Consider the following 18,988-nt stretch of genomic DNA (forward strand, 5'->3'; position numbering starts at 1 on the left):
GTCGTCTGCGCCGTCCGCGTCGCCCGGTCCCGCTGCCCAGCCGCGCCGCCCGTTGTTTTCCCGCGCGCGCGTGCCGAGTGGCCGACCGCCCGGTCGCCGCCGCCGTCACCCTCTGCCGCGCCAGCCCGCGCCTGTCGCCCGTGTCGTCGCGCCGCTCCAAACCGCCCCGCCGTCATCGCCGTCGTCATCGCCCGGCCCCCGCCACTCCGCGCGCTAGCCTCCAAGGGGCGGAGGCAGAGAGCCCCTCTCCCTCTGCCGAGTCGCCCCGCTCCCTCCTCCTTTTCCCGAATCGGCAAAGGGGCGAGCCCCTTTCTCTCCCTCCTTTTCCTCTTTTTCTCCCCTTTTTCCCCTCTCGCCGGCGTCACCTCCTGTCGCTGCTTTGGACGCTAGCCGGAGCGCCAGCTCGCCGGCTTGACCGCCCATGTCGGTTCCCCTCTCTCAAACCGACATTGCCACCCTTTTAAACCCGTCTTCCCCCTCCCTTCCTTTCCTCTCCCATTCGCCTCCTCACCGTTGTCGCCGCTCCCGTGCTCTGCCTCGCCTCCGCCGTCCATCGCCAAGTGCCGGGAGAGCCGGTGCGTTCGTGGACGCGGAAGGGGACTCCGGGCGCGCCCCCTTCTTCCTCTTCCTCGGCCCGAGGCCGGAGAGATCACTCCCGCGCCGTCGGCCTCTCGTCACTGCGCCCCGTCCCGCACGGTAGTGTCTCTCTCCGTTCTTCATCCTCGCTCCATCTCCTCCCCCTAGCTTTCGGTAGTAGCTTGAGTAGACTCCCCGTAGTTAGCCGGCGCCGCCCCGACCGTTGCCGTCGCTCGCCGTGTGCTCGCCGCCGTCGCCGCCCGAGCTCCGTAGCACCCGCTCGTCGCCGCCCGAGCTCCGTAGCACCCGCTCGTCGCCGGCCTCACTCGGCGTAGTTCCGTCCAATCCGACGCTAGCGTCGAGTTCCCGAAGCCGCGTAGATGCTCTCACCGCCGGGAATCGACCTCTCGTGACCTCGTTGCCGTTTCCCTCTTCTCCCGCCGCCGGTTGCCGCCGCCGCAATCCGCCGCCGTCGAGCAACCTCCGGCGAATCCGAGCCGTTGGCTCGCCTCCCCTTGTCACGTGCAACCACCCGGTGTGCTCGCTGTTGCCCGTATCGCCGTGGTTCGCTCCGCCGCTCGCCGCCGCCGCCCGCCGTCCATTCGCGGCCGGGTCGTCGTCTACCTCCCGCCGGCCTGCGTGGCAGCCACGTAGGCGCCACGTCGGCGCCAGCTCAGCCAGACCGGGTCGGGCCGACCCCGGTCGGTCCTTCCGCGTGCGCGCGATCCACCGCGAGCCGTGAGGCTGCGCGTGGGCCCGCCGCACCTGCGTCCACCGCGGACCGCGCGCATGCACCGCGTCCCTTCCCCGCCCGCGCGCGTGCACCGCGTGCTCCCTCCGCGCGGTGAGCCGAGCCGCTGACAAGCGGGTCCCACCCGGGACCGCGCGCGGTGAGCCCGGTCCACCGGTCCCCTCTCTCCTCCCCTCCCGCGCGCGCTCTGGGCCGCCTTTTGGGCCGGCCGGCCCATTAAGCTCGGCCGAACCGCCCCAAATCCCTTGGGCCGCACCCTAGCCGCCCGAGGAAAGTCTAAATTTCCTCCCTCCTTTCTTTTCTTTTTCTTTTCCAAAAAGGATTTAATTAAATCCTTTTCCTTTAGGCCAAAAATTCAATAATCTTAGAAATTCAATATCTTCCCAACCGTAAATCCGTTGACTCCGTTCAACTTCCAAAATTCCCCAAATCTCGAGATCTATCTAATGGCACGCTTAGAGGTCATTAATAGGGCTTTATTTTTCGCCGTTTGTTGAGTTGTCCCGTTTCGCGTGTAGTTCCGGAGCCCGAAGACCCGCAGTGCGAGGATTTCGAGGATCAAGCTCCAGGTCTCGAGCAAGGCAAGCCACCTTTGAACATCTTGAGCCTATATTTGAAATTTAATTATGTTGCTTGAAAAATATTATGCATTGATAGGATCGCACTTAATCTGTTGTCCCGTCTGCAAGGCAGATTGGCGGACCTACCTAATTTGTTGCATTTGATCCTTCCTTTGATAATTGTTATATCGTGTCCCCTTGTAACCACCCAGTTGCGCCTCGATATTCGTGCACTCTGTGCGAGTATCGACGGTCGCCTTCAAACTTAAAATCTGAAAAACAACTTGGGTAAAACTTGGGTTTTACAAAAGATTTGGAAAACCCGACACCTGGGTCGGTGCTTGCGAACAAAATGAATTTCTAAAACCGCGGACCGGGGAACGTACCGGGTGTACGGTTTTCCCGCTCCCGCACTTAAGGACCGATTCCTTGGAATTTCATCCGAACATAAGACAAGTACGACCACATGGGTGGAATGGGACACCCCTGGCTGAGTAACTAGCTTATCAGGGGAGCCATGATGCCGAGAGACATGTGGATTCGTCGGGGTGGTGTCGGAGAGGACCCCCCCTGGGCTTCCTGGCACAGTATGGTCTGGGACCTAACCTGTTGTTGGTCTAGGACCCCTCTCGTCGGCATATGGTAAGCCTGTGTCGGCTTTGGAAATGCCTTGTCATGAAAGCTTGGAGGTCTCCCGACGTGGCTGATCCCCACGGGCTGGGTGATCCGGGTTAGTAATGTCGTGTGGGTAAAGTGTACCCCCTCTGCAGAGGTTAACAAACTGTTCGAACAGCCGTGCCCACGGTCATGGGCGGATGTGAGGTGATTCCTAGCGTAGTTTGGTTTAACTACTGCTTGTGAAATTGCTGTGTGAAAAGGGGATTGGTGTTTGAAAAATCTGCAGCTGATGGGATCAGCTAGGCCCGGGTGGCCGTTTGAAAAGTTGTTGGCCCGGGTGGCCGTTGAAAAAGCTGTTGGCCGGGTGCCAACCTTGTTTAAATTCTAAAGACTGATACCTTGCACGTACTCCGACCGGACGGGACGCACTGTCTCAACCGTGTCGTTTGAGAAGCACTCACCTAGATGTTTTTAGAAACGAGTTCAAATAAAATCAATTACGAAAACAACAGCCTTTCCTTGAAGCCTGCATTAAACACTTATTTCCCCTGGCTTGCTGAGTACTCCCGTACTCACCCTTGCTCTATATAAATATCCCCCCCAGTTGCTGATGAAGATGAAGCGGATCCTGCTGATGAGGAGTTCTTCCAGGAGCAAGCCGGTTACGATGAGTTTTAGGGTTTCGGCCTAGTTCCCAAGTCGCGCCTGTGATGATTGGTCCAAGTCCTGGCTTCCGCTCTCCTTTTGTAATGCAGTTGTGAGCTCGGGATCTGTCCGCAGCCCAACATGACTGTACAACTATTCTATAATAAAGAGACCTCCGTTGCTGTGATATTCTGTCTCCCTGTGATACCAGCACTGTTTCCTGGGACTGGTATCGATTAACAGGTTAATTTGGAGCGTCACGGGCTAGTTCCGGTCGAGACTAGTTCGGGGCGTGACAAATTTCAACCAAACTTCTAATTTTAGCGTGAACTAAACACACCCTTAGTACAACAAACTTCATTTAATTTAATCCACTTTAATCACGACGCAAAATTTCAAAACTTCCCGCTACCGATGTACAACTCTAAAATTTTCTATATTTTAAAACATAGATAATATATTTTAGTACCATTTCTTTAAAAAAACCAGAGGGTTTTCTTTGATAAATGATAACTACACGTCTACACGCGCTTACTTTCTTTCCCCTTTTTCTACCCTATAATTCACCAACTACCACTTACATCCTTCATACTTCATTCATCAAATCTAACGCTCTGTATTCATCTACATCCGATCAAATGGTTTGGATTGCCGCCCTCTCTTCCGCGCATCTCTCACGTCGTAATCGCCACCCGCCTTGCGCATCACAAGAGGCGGCCCTCTGCGCACCTTGGACCCGCACGCTCCCCCTCCCCTAATCTCTCTCGCACACCAGACGCCGCCATCGTCACCTCGCATCGCCGCACACCAGACGTTGATGATGTCGTGACCCCTCCCGGCCGCCTGATCGGCTGATCTATTCTTCACCCCACTCCCTCAACGCCGCCATGTCTCAGGACATGAATCGCTGCCACTCCCCCCGCCCCGCGCCCGAGCCCTATCCCCAAACCTCAGCGTCCTCCACCCCCGCAGACCCCTCAACCTCCCACCCCAAACCCTAGAACCACTTACCCGCATTGTCAGCGACGAGCCAACGAACCGGCGAGGGAGGCCGGTGGCTTAGCCGGCGTAGCAGCGAGGAAATCCCCGGCTGGTCGAGCGCCCTGGCAGCGCAGCTTCGCGCGAGATCTTGTGCAGCCAGGCGAAGCCTTCGCATCGCGTGCCTGCAGCCATCCCCGGTAAGTTGCTGTTAATCATGATTTGTGTGAATTACTCGTTATACAATGCCACCTCAATTCCCTGTGACTTGTAATATCAGTAGAAATCATTTATTAACAGCATTTTTCTCTTTTAAATCATGCACCAACACCAGTATTGCTACTTTCTTTAGTAGCACTCAGTATGGTGAATTTGATTCACATTATTTTCAGCCAATATGTTTGGTTGAGTCAAGAAGTGAATTTTCAAGCTCTCTACTTACATGATAGGGAGTAATATATTCCACGTTATTGTACAGCCCATGTGTCAACTTATTGGAAGTTTTGGAAGTGAAGCAGGCACATGGTAACAGTAGCTTCGAGGTATTTTTCACATTCAACTTATGTACACGAATAATTCTAAAAGAAATTCAAGCGCACGTTCATTCAGTGTTGAGTCATTTCGTGCTGATTTTCCCCTTAGCAGATTGAGGATGCTATTTCCTATATTTAGGTTTGGCTACAAATACTGAAAAAATGATGTGATTTTCCATTGGATAAATTTGAATATCTGAGCTGCTGGGCTGAGCCGCTGCTCACCGTCACTGCTGAGTGTTTCTTCACAGTTTAGTTTACGTGTGGCTTTGTATGTATTAGGTGAAATAAATCACCTATAAGATCTGATCTTTGGAGGATAATATCTTATGTTGAAGATTATTATACTGAAATTCTGCGATTGCTTTGCACCTCTGTTCCCTAAAATATGTGATTCATTTGAATGCCATTAATTCCTAGCAGTATTTGTGCAACTGGCTGCATCGAAAATTATATTTTGTAAGATGTTTACATCTGAACCCCCTGTACATAAAACTTGCTATTTCTTTTAAACCCAATCAAAGATTCTCCTGATATGGAGGTACACCGTACATAAATATATTTTTTTCTATAGATCATTTTTCTAAAGGTGATTGATAGCGTGGCTGTTCTTGCTATATCAATTTATTGTTATCGGATAAAACACACAAAGCTGGAAAACTAGGGATGCACGTTCAAAGACTGGAAAGTAGCTGAGAATGTTGTTGGGTGATCCTCGCTTCTGCAGTTTTTTTTTTCTTCAGGTGTTAAGATCCTTTGGTTAATTTTGGTTTTGAAATGCAGCTCAAAAGATCAAGTCATTGTGGATTGCAGAATGAGAGGGTCACGTTTTGAAGTAACTGCAGTCAGCATGAAGCTATCTCTACTAGGATGGGAGAGGCTCTCTAGTCTTAGGCTGTGTTAGAGGGAGAGGAGATTGAGAAGATTGAAAAGATACGTAAAACGAGATGAGCCATTAGCGCATGACTAATTAAGTATTAACTATTTTAAACTTTAAAAATGGATTAATATAATTTTTTAAAGCAACTTTCATATAGAAATTTTTTATAAAAAAACGCACCGTTTAGTAGTTTAGGAAACGTGCACGCAGAAAACGAAACAAACAAACTCCCTTTTTCTCCAAACGAACACAGCCTTAATGGACACACACGCTTACTCATCTAAACGTAGCATCAGATGACGGATCCAGGGAATATAATTACTCGAACCAGGCAGGAAGCCCGACTCAACACAAGTGAGTGGGTGACGCGACGATGCTAGCCCGATGCGCGTAGCGCCGTAGCGCGACCGTCCAAAAGGCTCGTGCTATCGTGCCGGTTGGTTGGTGCTTTGGCCCCTGTCTCTCCTTTCGCTTTCCCACGCCCCCCAAAAAAAAAACAAAGAAAGAGAAAAGAAGAAGCTACAGAAAAAAAAAAAAAAAAAAAAACTAGCAGCAGCTGCAGCTTAGCTTTAATCGAGTCCACCCCCGCATCGATCAATCAGTGAGCAGCGACAGGAGTAGCACGACGGCGAGCTCGCACACGCATCCCGACGCCGCCGCGAGGCCGCGGCCGCCGCCGGCGACGATGGATCTCCCGCCGCTCTCCCACCAGGCGCTCTTCGCCGCCGTCCGATCCGCGGACGCCGCCGCCGTCGCCGGCCTCCTGGCCGACGCCGGGGCGTCCGGGCCCACCACCCAGGCGCTCGCCGCCGCGCAGACGGACGCCGGGGAGACGGCGCTGTACGTCGCGGCGGAGGCCGGCTCCGAGGAGATCGTCCGCCTCCTCATCCCGCTCTACGACCTCGAGGCCGCCACCGTCCGCTCCCGCCTCGACCTCGACGCCTTCCACGTCGCCGCCAAGCAAGGCCACACCGGTGAGCGCGCGCTCTCTCTCTGCCTGCTCCCCGTATGATTCGAGCTGTCTTGCAATTGATTGGGAGGCGGAAAGCTTTCCTGCGATTACCTGATGTTTTGAGCTCGGTAGTACTAATTCTAGCTGAGCGTGGCAGTTCGTGGTGTATTAAGCTGGAAAATCGGGATCCTCTGTTAATTGATTTGATCTAGATAGTTTAGTTGTTTGATGATCTGAACATCACTCCGATTGATTGGCTATGTGTATGACACTAAGCTTATGATAGAGGAGCTCTCAAAATTTGTGGTTGTGGGAGTGTTGACATAGTGGTTATTTGTTCTCATATTAATTACAGAGAGATTGATATGTGGATAGCCACAGTTCATATGGAACTCTGTTTGTCATGTTCATCTTTTTTTTGCTCGAAAAGTTACTGTTGAACAAATGCATAATACATAACTGCAAAATGCTGACAGGGGCTGTGAAGGAGTTCTTGGGGCGGTGGCCGGAGCTATGTTCAATCTGTGACTCTTCCAATACTAGCCCTCTTTACTCTGCAGCAGTAAAAGATCACTTGGATGTAGTTAACGCCATACTGGACACTGATGACAGCTGCATAAGGATTGTGCGGAAAAATGGGAAGACATCACTACACACTGCTGCAAGAATCGGTTACCATCGTATTGTCAAAGCACTTATAGAAAGGGATCCGGGGATTGTTCCAATCAGAGATAGGAAGGGACAGACTGCACTTCACATGGCTGTAAAAGGTAAAAATACAGATGTAGTTGAAGAGTTACTGATGGCTGATGTTTCCATACTCAATGTGCGTGACAAGAAGGCAAATACAGCTTTGCACATAGCTACACGAAAATGGAGGCCCCAGGTATAATTCTTTGCTAAAACCATGCACTGTTAGTCTGTTACCTTGTCTGTTCGTTTGATGTATACCATGCCTGGAGAATGTATAGCAGTGTCGTTTCTTTCATGCGTTCTCAAATTTTCAGCGTATTAGTTGATTTATTTATACCATATGTGTCCTTGCTTTTCAATAGCTTTGCCCCTTAGTTGATGCTTCGTTACTGGAACACAACTAACTTACTCCGTATTAAGATCACAATATCCTCCTAGTTACAGCTCATTCAGTGATTGCATTATCACCAAAACTTCAGAAGTTCCATCTATTCATGAATATTTGGCTTTGTGGTCTAGCTGGTTTATGCACTAAATAATTGTTCGTAGACATTTGGATTCAGACTGGTGGACCATTAGGATGATATTAGTACAAGATCAGCAATGAGGTAACAACAGAGTGTTTAGTATGTTGGAGGATATCACATTACTATGTGTCCATTAAGACAGCAAAGACTAAAGTGTTTTTTAGAGTTGTTGATCTGAAGCTTAGTTTGCATCTTAAGTGCACTTTTTTCTTGTGGACTCATGGAAATGTGGTGCTTATATCCCAGCATTTTTCTTGTCTCAATCATGTACCAACATTTTTTATATATATGTTCCCTTTTTTTCCTCCAGATGGTACAACTTCTGCTTAGCTACGAGGCGCTTGAAGTCAATGCTATCAATAATCAGAATGAAACAGCTATGGATTTGGCTGAGAAAGTTCCTTATGGTGAGTCTAAAATGGAAATAATTGAGTGGCTGACAGAAGCTGGCGCAAAGAATGCACGGAATGTGGGGAAAATTGATGAGGCATCAGAGCTTAGGAGAACCGTGAGTGATATCAAGCACAATGTTCAAGCACAGCTCAATGAGAATGCCAAGACAAATAAAAGAGTGACAGGAATAGCCAAAGAGCTCCGGAAACTACACAGAGAAGCTGTTCAGAACACCATCAATTCAGTTACTATGGTAGCAACCCTGATTGCCTCCATCGCATTCGTAGCCATATTCAATTTGCCAGGCCAGTACTATGTTGATAGGGATAGTGGGGGAGACATTGGTGAAGCCCACATAGCCAACCTTACTGGTTTCCGAGTTTTTTGTCTGCTGAATGCTACCGCCCTTTTCATTTCCCTTGCAGTGGTCGTAGTTCAGATCACCTTGGTTGCCTGGGAAACCGGTGCTCAAAAGCGGGTTATCAAGATTGTAAATAAGCTGATGTGGTCAGCATGCCTTAGTACATGTGCGGCTTTTATCTCATTGGCCTATGTGGTAGTTGGCCCCCAGAATGCCTGGATGGCTTTCACCATATCAGCCATCGGAGGGCCAATCATGATTGGTACTCTCTTGTTCCTGGCCTATCTGTTGTTGCGCCCTCGCTTCAAGTTTGGTGAAGATAGACAGCGGCGCATCAAAAGGGCAAGTGGCAGCAAGTCCTTCTCCTGGTCTATCCATGAGGGGATATCAGACCTGGAAGCATTCTCTGATCATGAGAAGAGAATTTATGCCCTGTAGATTGTAAAAGGTCTTGCTTTAGCTGCATGTAACACTTAAGAACATGTAATTGGATGAAAACAATCATCCCTGTATATAGTTGCTCAGCTGTTTTAGGTCTGTGGTGAGGTGGCCCAAGCAGACCTTTTTCTGCACCATCTTGATGGTTTGTGTACTTGGATACTTGGTACCTGCTAATGTGTACTAGTATTAGCACTTAACAATGAAGAGCACCTATGCAGTTTGAAGCTATGGTTACAATTCCATCCATCTATTGAGGATCACATGTGCTGGAAATCTTTGACCCCCCCCCCCCCCCCCAAATGAATCCTTCCCAACTGAAGTGAAACTTTGTTGTTGTTACTCTAGAAAAAAACAGAGGTTGTTTTCAAGTAATTATTACTCTCCTGTTTTAATGTATAATAGTACCAGTGATTTTTCACCTCAAACTCTGACCAATAATATTTCTTCAATTACTTATTCAAGTAAAGTGAAAAGAGTATTAACTAGATTTGGCATCAAAAGTATTTTAAATGTTCCTTATATTTTTGTCCATTTGCACAAATATCCTAAAAGAAATGAATAGTCACATAAACTTAAAAATCGACGGTGTCATATTTAAAATCAAAGGTAGTATATCGGAACTGAACTTCATCACTCCCATGAATTTCTTGCAAAAACATCGCTATTCCAAACAGTTCTAACTTCGTACTCTCTTTGTTACAAAATATTAGCAACCTAACTGGACACAACCTACTATTTTGAATCTAGATAAGGATAAGGTTATGTTCAATCTAATACTAGTGTGCTATATATTTTAAAATGGAGGGGTGTGTTTTATTTATCTTATTTATTTCATCTCGGTAATAATGTGATTTGCTACAGCGGGCAAAATTTTCATTCCAAAGGCAGTAGATTTGGTCATTTGGCCACTAGCACTCGGTGAAATGAGAGCTCCTTTTGAGCGGCTTCCGAGCCGGCCACCAAACGGATGGATTCTTGCCGCCTCCTGCACCCTTATCCACAGCCGCTCCCTCTCCCTCCCCCTCCCCCTCCCCCGACCTCTACTCCTCGACCTACCCACCTCCAATGGGGTGTCCTCCGCCGCCGCCGCCGCCGCCACCACTTCCTCCGGTGCGTCGCCGCCTCCGCTGCCACCCTGCAGAAGGAACTCACGGTGCCGCGCACCCCAACAGCCGCGCAGAGCCCCGGTCCAGTGAACCCGCCTACGCTGTTCGACAGAATGCCCGAGAGGAGCGTCGCGACGGTTTCCGCTGCGGATAACCTGCTCGACGAAATGTCTCGGACGTGCGGCGCGGGCCAGCGTGGTCGGCCTCTGGAGGCGCCTCCTCGGGACGGCGGCGGGAAGAGCGCGAGCGCCGCGATCGTGGCGCTGGCGCATGCCGGCCGGCACGCGGAGGTCGTCGAGCTCTTCTGCCGGATGCGGAGGGGCGGCGTCCCCGTAAGCAGGTTCGTGCTCCCGAGCGTGCTCGCGGCTTGCGCCGGCCTGCGGGACATCGGGATGCTCCGAGCCGTGCACGCCTTGGTCATCAAGTGCGGCCTGTGCCAGCATGTCATCGTGGGCACTGCATTGGTTGACGGGTATACTGATTTTGGATTGGTGGATGATGCGAGGAAGGCGTTCGATGAGATAACAGACGCCAATATAGTTTCTTGGAGTGTGCTCATTGGTGGCTATGCCCGTTCTTCTCGGTGGGAAGAAACATTGGATGCTTTCTCCGCAATGCGGCGTGCTGGGGTGCTTCCAAATGATTCTGTTCTTGTAATGGCGATTCAGGCGTGCGGTGCATTGGGACGCCTGGTACATGGGAAGCAGCTGCATGGCTTAGCAGTTGTCCTTGGATTTGATAGGAATGCTACTGTTTGGAACTGCCTGATGGACATGTATGGGAAGTGTGGTGACATTGACAGTTGCAAGATGGTTTTTGAGACGATGATCGGCAGGGATCAAGTGAGTTGGAACACGCTAATCTCAAGTTATGCCCGTGTTGGTCTTTGTGAAGAGGCACTCGACATGATTGTGCAGATGCAAGAGTCTGGTTACATTGTCGATCGCTTCACCCTTGGCAGCGGAGTTACAGCTTGTGCCCGTTTGGCTGATATAGATAGCGGCCGTGCATTCCATGGTTATTTGGTTAGAAGATTGTTGGATACTGATGTCATCCAGGGCAGCGCGCTTGTTGACATGTATGGTAAATGCCACAACATGGAACTTGCACACATTGTATTCGACAGGATGGATGAGAGGAATTATGTATCATGGGATGCACTCTTGTCTGGGTATGTTGAGAATGAGCAGGTTGATTTAGCACTTGAGATTTTCCGGCAAATGGGTTGTGCAAACATAAAGTATAACCAGCATAATTTTGCTAACCTTCTTAAGCTCTGTGGCAGTCAGAGGTATAAAGAGTATGGAAGGCAAATTCACGGGCATGCCATTAAGACCATAAACAAGATGAATGTGGTTTTGGAAACGGAGCTTATTGACATGTACGCAAAGTGTGGCTGCATTGAGGTCGCTCGGCTACTATTTCTTCGGATGAATGAGAGAAACCTTATTTCCTGGAATGCCCTACTTTCAGGTTATGCAGCAGATGGACAGCCAGTTGCAACGATAAATATTTACCGCCAAATGGAGCTGGCATGCATTAGGCCTGACAAATACACTTTGGCAGGGCTTTTAAGCCTTTGCCGGTACCAAGGACTATTGCATTATGGAAGGCAGATACACGCTCATCTCATCAAGATGGGTTCTGAAATGAACGTGGTAATGCAAACTATACTTGTTCATATGTATATCAAGTGCATGCGTCAGCAGGATGCTGAAAATGTTTGTATAATGATCGAAGAAAGGAATTCATATGTGCTTGATGCATTTTCAAAGGTCTATGGAGATGACTACTTGATCTGAAGAAAAGAAAATATCTCATTTTACACTGGAGTTAGAATGTATGGGAATACTTTTGTCTTCCTTGTGGATACAAATCTTAGATGCAAAATTTGTATTTCCTGTATACTAAGGACTATAGTAGTTTTTCGTCACTAACTTGGATTCTAGTTCTGTGATTGTTCAAGGAAAAGGAAGTGCCTCATATCCTAAAAAGAGGGTAATAGTAGAGAAGAGTTGTTGTCAAGTCAAATAGAGTATACATTCTCTGCCTTCAGTCTGGTTTGATGATATGTTTATGCATGTGGACCTGTACTGTATATGTTCTATTGAACAGCTGATTGATAGCTGTATACAAGGTTCATTTTTTCATGAAATCAAGATTGTGGACTGCCTTTTTTCAGCCGTAGCATTACATTTGTCCGTGAATCGCAAGGGTTTCAAAGATCAAATTTTAGCTACTACTACTAGATTCCAACAGTCATATGATCATAAGGGAAAGTAGGCAGGTTCATTCTGGAAGACAGTGGGTTTTAGTTTCTGTAGAATGATGTAGTGCAAACCACTGCTTTAACCGGCCTGTAAGAGTTTAATCCCACATGAATGAAAAGAAAAATGCGCAAGGATTGCGTGAATTGAGCATGTTATTCCCTTTCCTTCCGATACATTACTCATTCAAAACCCTTACAATTAATAGGTGGCAGGCTTGTCTTGAAATTTGAATTCTGCATCATTCCAGAGAAACACATTTGAATATTTGATGATAGCCATTGTAGTAAAACTACCACTTACATACCCATAAGTCATGGAAAATTCCAAGCAAGAGTCTTAGCTGTGACAATATTTATGATTTATTTCCACGACGATTCATGTCAAAAACACACCAGCTAAAATGTGATTTAAACAAAGTTTTAGGCTGGTAGCCTCTACAATCTGTAAATTTAGAGATCCAAAACCCCTCAGACCATTCAAATAAACTGCGTGGATATCCATCTATAATGCTTCTATTCAAATAGAAATTCACCAGCTTCCACCAGACAATGTTGTAAAGTCTGACGAGTTCATAACCAGGACTTTTCATCAATTTCAAACCCCATTATGTACAAAAGGAAAAAAAGACAGCACAACTTGAGAAGATCTTTACAACTGATATTAGCACGGTATAGTGAGTTTACTCATGTACAGGCCGTCACCACATCCTAAACAGGAAGGCACACGACCAATTCTCACTTAGAAGGGGGGAAAAACTCTTATCATCAGCTTACAAACAGATCGGAATCACAAAGCATCACTTGCTGCTTTCTCTACAAGTGGTCAAGTAGGATCTCCAATCATACAGCCTTTGAGTATGGAAATTGTGTCAGTGTAAGTTGGTCATGCACTTTCACTGCCTTTAAGAATGTTGTACTTGCAAAGTGGACAGGTTGCATGCATGCGTAGCCATTTGGTAATACATGTCCAATGGAAGTGATGGTTGCAAGGGAGGGCAGATAGCTCCGCTCCATCCTCATATGATGAGAGGCAGATACAGCATTCCTGACAGAACAAAGAGCGAAAGAAGCTATAAGCGTAGAATGGGATATCCAACTCACAATAATAGGTTGTCTGCAACCTTTGCACTGACATGTTCAGATTCATTTCTGGATTAATGGGCAAAGCAATTCAAGCAACCAATGACATCTCTAAGGAACTTATCTGCGCTATGGAGGGCCAATGCCAAGAAATCTCTGATCATTTTTATCAATACTCTAATGAACAATTTCATGTGGAAACAATAAGGTCCAACTGCAGAATGTTGTAAGAAAAAGAGCAAAGTTCTTACAGCATCCTCATGAAGGAGAATACGTTCACTGGTTGATGTTCCGCTATTATTCAGAACAGGGATCATAACTCCCTCGTCAGTTCCTTTTTGTCCATCCTCACTGGGATCAGAATATCTATATCTGGGAAGAAAGCCAATATCCGCATCTGATGCACCCTCCTACATATTTCGAAGAGAACGAAGTAAGCAATATGTATCAACAATGTTGGTAGTACCAAGGTAGAGAAGAAGAAAATTTCTCAAATGCAGAGTTCTTCTTATTTACCTGGCCAGCCAGTGCATATAGAATTGCAATGACACAAGGCAAGCAGCAGCACAATGCGATCCCGATGAAGCAGGCCATAGCAACGCAAAACACAGCGAAGAAGACATCAAATGCTAGAAAAACAACACTTAGCCTGCACAAAATATTCCAAAGCAGGTAACTATGTCAGGCATAACAGACAGAATAGCTCTAATTAATTAGTAGTGGAGACATATAAATCAATCGCATGCAATATTTTGATAGAAAAATTAGCAGCTTCATGTCATTACCTAGACAATACACATCACAATTCACAACTAATGATTTTTAAAATTGCTTATGTAAACAAGTGTGACACCTTAATCAAATAGGTGCCTTAGTGCACTTGTTCAAGTAGAGGCCTGTCCCCAACCCCCAAGAACACAGGATTTACTGTAATTCGGATGTTGCAATTTCCAATCATGGCATTATTACACTGACCATGGCACCAGTATGAAAATCAATTTACATGTGAACATTTGATTGTACGATCATAAAGTAGTCAGTGATGGGTACAGGTTTAGGGCCACAATACCAATACAGCCTTGGAGCATCTTGCTCGAGCACATCCCCGCCAGACACCACCCAGTAGAACCCAATTATCCACCACAGAAATGACACCATCGTGTTTATCGACTCACAACGCTTCGCAAAACTGCATGAGTAGCCCAAATCATCAGACGTGGTTGAGTTAGTTGGTGAGTCAACACTCACTACACGGGCATAAATTCGTAGCACGAACCCTAATCCCAAGTTCCACCACACGGCGAAACCGGAATTCGGGGTTTCACCCTCTTGCGTTACCTGCTCCTCTGCTCCCTACCCTCGTCGTCGTCGTCGTCGCTGTCCGAGCTGTCGGTCCCAGCGCCCGCGGCGTCACCGTCGGCGGACTCGACGTCGGAGCTCCGAGCATGGGCCGGGCGGCGGCGGGAGTCGGAGCAGACGAGGCCGACGTGCACGAGGCACTGGAGGGCGTACCCGACAAGCCACAGGCGGAGCGGCGTGACGGGGCTCTCCTCCGTGGAGGCGACGAGCACGGCCGCGGCGGCGGCGGCGAAGGCGACGTTCCACGCGATGTCGAGCGCGACGACGGGGCGGGAGTGGGCCCAGTCCGCGCGCCGCCTCTCCAGCTGCATCGCCGCCGTCTCCCGCACCAGCATCGACGGCCCGCGCCGCCCCGCCGCGCGCCCGATGAGCGCCGCGAGCCGGCTCGGCCTCGCCGCGGGCGGCGGCGGCGACGACGACAGGTTCCCGGACCCCGACCCGGCGCGTGCGGCCGACGGCCGCAGCAGCGGCTGCTCCGGCGACGGCGACGAGGCGGCGGCCGCCTCCATCTCGGGAGATGTGGGGGGAGCTTCCGTGCGCGTCCTTCCGTTGTCTTCGCTCTGCTGCTTTCCCGACTCCACCACACAGGCCTCTCGGACTCTCTCTCTCTCTCTCTCTCTCTCTCTCCGCTCCCTTCATTTTGGGCCAGGCCGTTCTGATTTTCAATTTGGGCTGGGCCGATCCACCGTGTTGCACGTAAATAGCCCATGTCCGAAGTTTTGTAGATTAATCCACAAATATCATAATCTTTTTGCCAAACACCACGCAAATTTCTCCATATTAGTCCACATTTCATGCAGATTAATCCAAATTAAGAAATAACCTTGCTTCAAGCACACGCCTCATTCAGAAAAAAATGTTTATAGATCAATATCAAGCCGGCACGACAATATTTTCACATCCATATATATTTACATGGGTGATGGGTCAATGGAAAAGGATCCTAACAAAAAACGCGAAACGAATGTACATGAAATTATAGATTAACGGTGCCATTAGCAAGTCCAGTACTAACCACTCAGATTTCAGAAGATTTGACTGCCAAATGAGAGAGAGCTGTATAGACCTACATCCACGACCAAACCTATGCAGTAATCCACGCTTGAACACCTCGAGACTCTACACCTTCTCCACCTCCCGGAAGCTTCCTCGCCCTCGCCGCGCGCGGCCGCCGCTGACCACGGCGGCGGTGTCGCCGCATACCGAGACGGCGTGCCTCCCCAGGAGCTCGGTCAGGAAGCCGCCCTTGTCGGTCGCCGGCCTCGTGTATGAACCGGCCGCCGCCTTCGTCGTCGTCCCCTTCCGTCGACGGCGCCCATCACCACCCGCTCGTCCGCCACCGCCGCCGCCGCGGCACCCACTCTCCCTCACGAGCAGCCTCTCCAGTTCCCGCGTGATCCACTCCACCTCGTACACGTCCAGCAGCGTCGTCCCCTTCCCCGGCGACCGCGCCGGTAGTGGCGGCTGCGCTCCCACGGTTGCCTCCTCCTCCTCCTCCGCCACCACCGCCGCCTTCGCCGGTGGATCCATGGAGATGGTAGAGCCTGAGTGCCGGAGGCGAGAGTGTGAGATGGGAGGAGAGCCGAGGAGGCGAGTCAAGTACTCAAAATCGGGTCGAGGTGGGATATGGTGCAGAGGCTGTCAGTGTGTGGGCGGCTGGGCGCAGCAACATTTATGCCGCGCGAGTTGGTGCACTTGGTGGTATCACGCGTGGTCAACCCTACTATTGGTTCCCGCGGGTGAGCCGTGCCTATACCTGGCCAAACGGGCGGCCCGGCCCAGCACGGCACGGGCACGCCGGCGGCACGGCCCGCTAGGGCACGGCCCGTTAGGCACGACTCCTGTAGCGGGCCGTGCCGTGCCGGCCCACGTGCCTACTCCCCGGCCCAAGCACGGCCCGAGGGAACGTCGTGCCGTGCCGTGCCGGCACGGGCACGTCAATGGCCCATGGGTCGTGGTCGGCCCGTTGGCACGATCGACTGCAGGCAAGCTGGCAAGGCGACAACGCCGACAAGGCGCGCGCGCGGATGAAAATTTGGACGCGGCACCCGGGAGCGAGCGGCCGGGGCCGCGGGACCGGCCGGCCGAAGGGCGACACGTGGCGCTGGACTTGCTGAATGCTGACTCAGTGACTTGCCTCTGTCCGTGTGTCTATCGCATGTCACTCTGTCAGTGGAACAATTCAAATCAAAGAGAAAGGTCCGAAAGTTAACTAAGCTAAGAGAAAATTAATGGATAGTTGGAGAAAAATAGAAAAATAATTAGACTTAGAAAAATATTAGAAAAATATGGGGAAAAAAGAGTAATGACCTTTATTAATGTTTACATGATACATGCTGCCTCGTTAAAAACTTTGTCATGTAAAAACTCATATTTGAGAAAACCATGACAAAGAAAAGAATACAGCCAACAGGTCAATACTTAAAAAATATAAACTAGCTACCCTAATTGTTCGTCATCTAAATAAAGGTTTTCGAACTGTGCGGCCAATTCTTGGTTGTCAGCAGTGTATTGGGCATGTTCTGCAGCAAGTTCCCAGTTTTTGACGCTTAATAGTATTTCCACATGATCGCTGCTCAGACTTGTTCTCCTATCCTCGATAATTCTTCCGCATAGACTGAAGGCTGATTCGGAGGATACCGAAGATACGGGCACCGTCAACACATCCCGTGCTAGTTTTGATAGCACAGGATATTACATCTTATGATCATTCCACCACCCGAGTACGTTGAAGTCTGACGTTTCATGCCTGATGGCATCGCTATCCAAATAGTTGGACAACTCTTCGGCAGGACCATGCGATCTAGCGTCCCCACTTGCTGCTGATGAACTGGTACCACCACCATGGCTAGAAGATGAACCGCCCCAAATTCTGCTCCACTGTAATTTTTTCTTACCTACTGCAGGGACAGGTGGGGGTCTTTGCAAGCGATCTCCCTAAAACTTTAATTCATACTTTCGAAATACCTCATAGAATTTAGTTTTGACATCAGCATAATAGGTAGAATAATCAACATTAATAATATCTCCAATAAGTGAAAGAATATTGAGGAATCCCTGTAATTTTCCCCTAGGATCAAGAATAAATGCAAAAGAATACAACATGGGGATGTCTTTCCAATATTTAAGATATTTTTGTTTCATATTAAAGACAACGGGCATTAAAAGGTCATCATTTTCATACTCTTTCAACAAAGTGGCAATTTCAAGAATATTATGCAAAATTAAATTAGCTGTTGGATAATATACTTGAGATAACAGAAGAGTACAGTCATGAAACGTTTCAAGAAATTGATTGAACCTTTCAACAATGTGCCAGGTATGATCAGTCAGTATTGGCTGGCCGTCACTGTTTTTTGGGCCATTACGTGTTTGAAGGAAAACAGTAAGTAAATCCTTGTAAGGTAATACAACCTTTAACATAAAATAAGTGGCATTCCACCGATGGTCTGCATCGGTTAAAAACTTACGTGGGGGCTCACCCGATGCACAACAATACCTTTTCCACTGTGCAATCCGTGGGTTTGAAGCAGTTAACCACGTGATTGCTTGACGAACAGCGTCGATGTGTACATTAACTCTCCTAAACCCACATTTAACAATTAGATTAATGATATGGCATGCACAACGCTGATGTAGAAGAAATGATTGAGCATAAATACAAAATAATGGTTGTAGAATTTCCATGGCCCTAGAATTTGCAGATGCATTATCCATTGTTACAGCAAAAATTTTATCTGCAAGGTTAAACTCATCAATAACCTCTCGAATTCTCTCTGCTATATTTTCACCAGTATGTGAAACATCAATTAACCTTAAGCCAAGAACTATTTTTTGCATTTGCCAATCATCATCAATGAAATGTACAACTACACTAAGGTAATCCTCTTTAGCCCTACTACTCCATATGTCTAAGGTGACACTGACAGAAAAAGGTGCATGTACTAAATAATTCCTTCAGTGATTCATAACCTTTGTCATAGACATTTTTCAAATCACGGGTTGTGGTTTGTCTACTAACAGCTTGAAACCTAGGATTATGAGAATTTTTTATGTAATTTTCAAATGCAGGACTCTCACCAAAGTTCAAGGGTAAATCTTGTCTAGCAATTAAACGGGCAAGATTTTCTCGAGCTACCATAGGATCATACTCCCACGTACGTACCGTACCATCACGATTTAGTAGTAGTTGTTGCTGTCGTAGTTGGATTCCTTGCTTCTTTGCACAAGCCTCGGCATGCCGCTTCAAATGTCCTGTTCCACCAG

At 48.5% G+C, this 18,988-nt stretch overlaps 3 protein-coding genes across 3 annotated transcripts; 2 read left to right on the top strand and 1 right to left on the bottom strand.

Moving 5' to 3' along the window:
* Positions 1 to 6,141: 6,141 nt before the first annotated feature.
* LOC4330651 (ankyrin repeat-containing protein At2g01680) lies at positions 6,142 to 9,136 on the top strand. The gene is made up of 3 exons (XM_015771778.3): positions 6,142 to 6,515; positions 6,970 to 7,379; positions 8,024 to 9,136. The coding sequence occupies exons 1-3, from the start codon at positions 6,227 to 6,229 to the stop codon at positions 8,903 to 8,905; spliced, it is 1,581 nt and encodes a 526-aa protein (XP_015627264.1). The 5' UTR covers positions 6,142 to 6,226; the 3' UTR covers positions 8,906 to 9,136.
* Positions 9,137 to 9,849: 713 nt separating this feature from the next.
* Positions 9,850 to 12,169, top strand: LOC4330652 (pentatricopeptide repeat-containing protein At4g04370). The gene has a single exon (XM_015771536.3). It carries the CDS (start codon positions 9,876 to 9,878, stop codon positions 11,814 to 11,816), a length of 1,941 nt encoding a protein of 646 aa, XP_015627022.1. The 5' UTR covers positions 9,850 to 9,875; the 3' UTR covers positions 11,817 to 12,169.
* Positions 12,170 to 12,776: 607 nt separating this feature from the next.
* On the bottom strand, positions 12,777 to 15,306 carry LOC4330653 (E3 ubiquitin protein ligase RIE1). Its single transcript, XM_015771537.3, has 5 exons — positions 14,702 to 15,306; positions 14,433 to 14,552; positions 13,880 to 14,012; positions 13,615 to 13,773; positions 12,777 to 13,328 (listed from the first exon to the last, which is right to left on the bottom strand). The coding sequence occupies exons 1-5, from the start codon at positions 15,229 to 15,231 to the stop codon at positions 13,167 to 13,169; spliced, it is 1,104 nt and encodes a 367-aa protein (XP_015627023.1). The 5' UTR covers positions 15,232 to 15,306; the 3' UTR covers positions 12,777 to 13,166.
* Between the last annotated feature and the right edge of the window lie 3,682 nt (positions 15,307 to 18,988).

The sequence above is a fragment of the Oryza sativa genome, chromosome 2 (genome assembly GCF_034140825.1).
Source record: "Oryza sativa Japonica Group chromosome 2, ASM3414082v1".
NCBI lineage: Eukaryota > Viridiplantae > Streptophyta > Magnoliopsida > Poales > Poaceae > Oryza > Oryza sativa.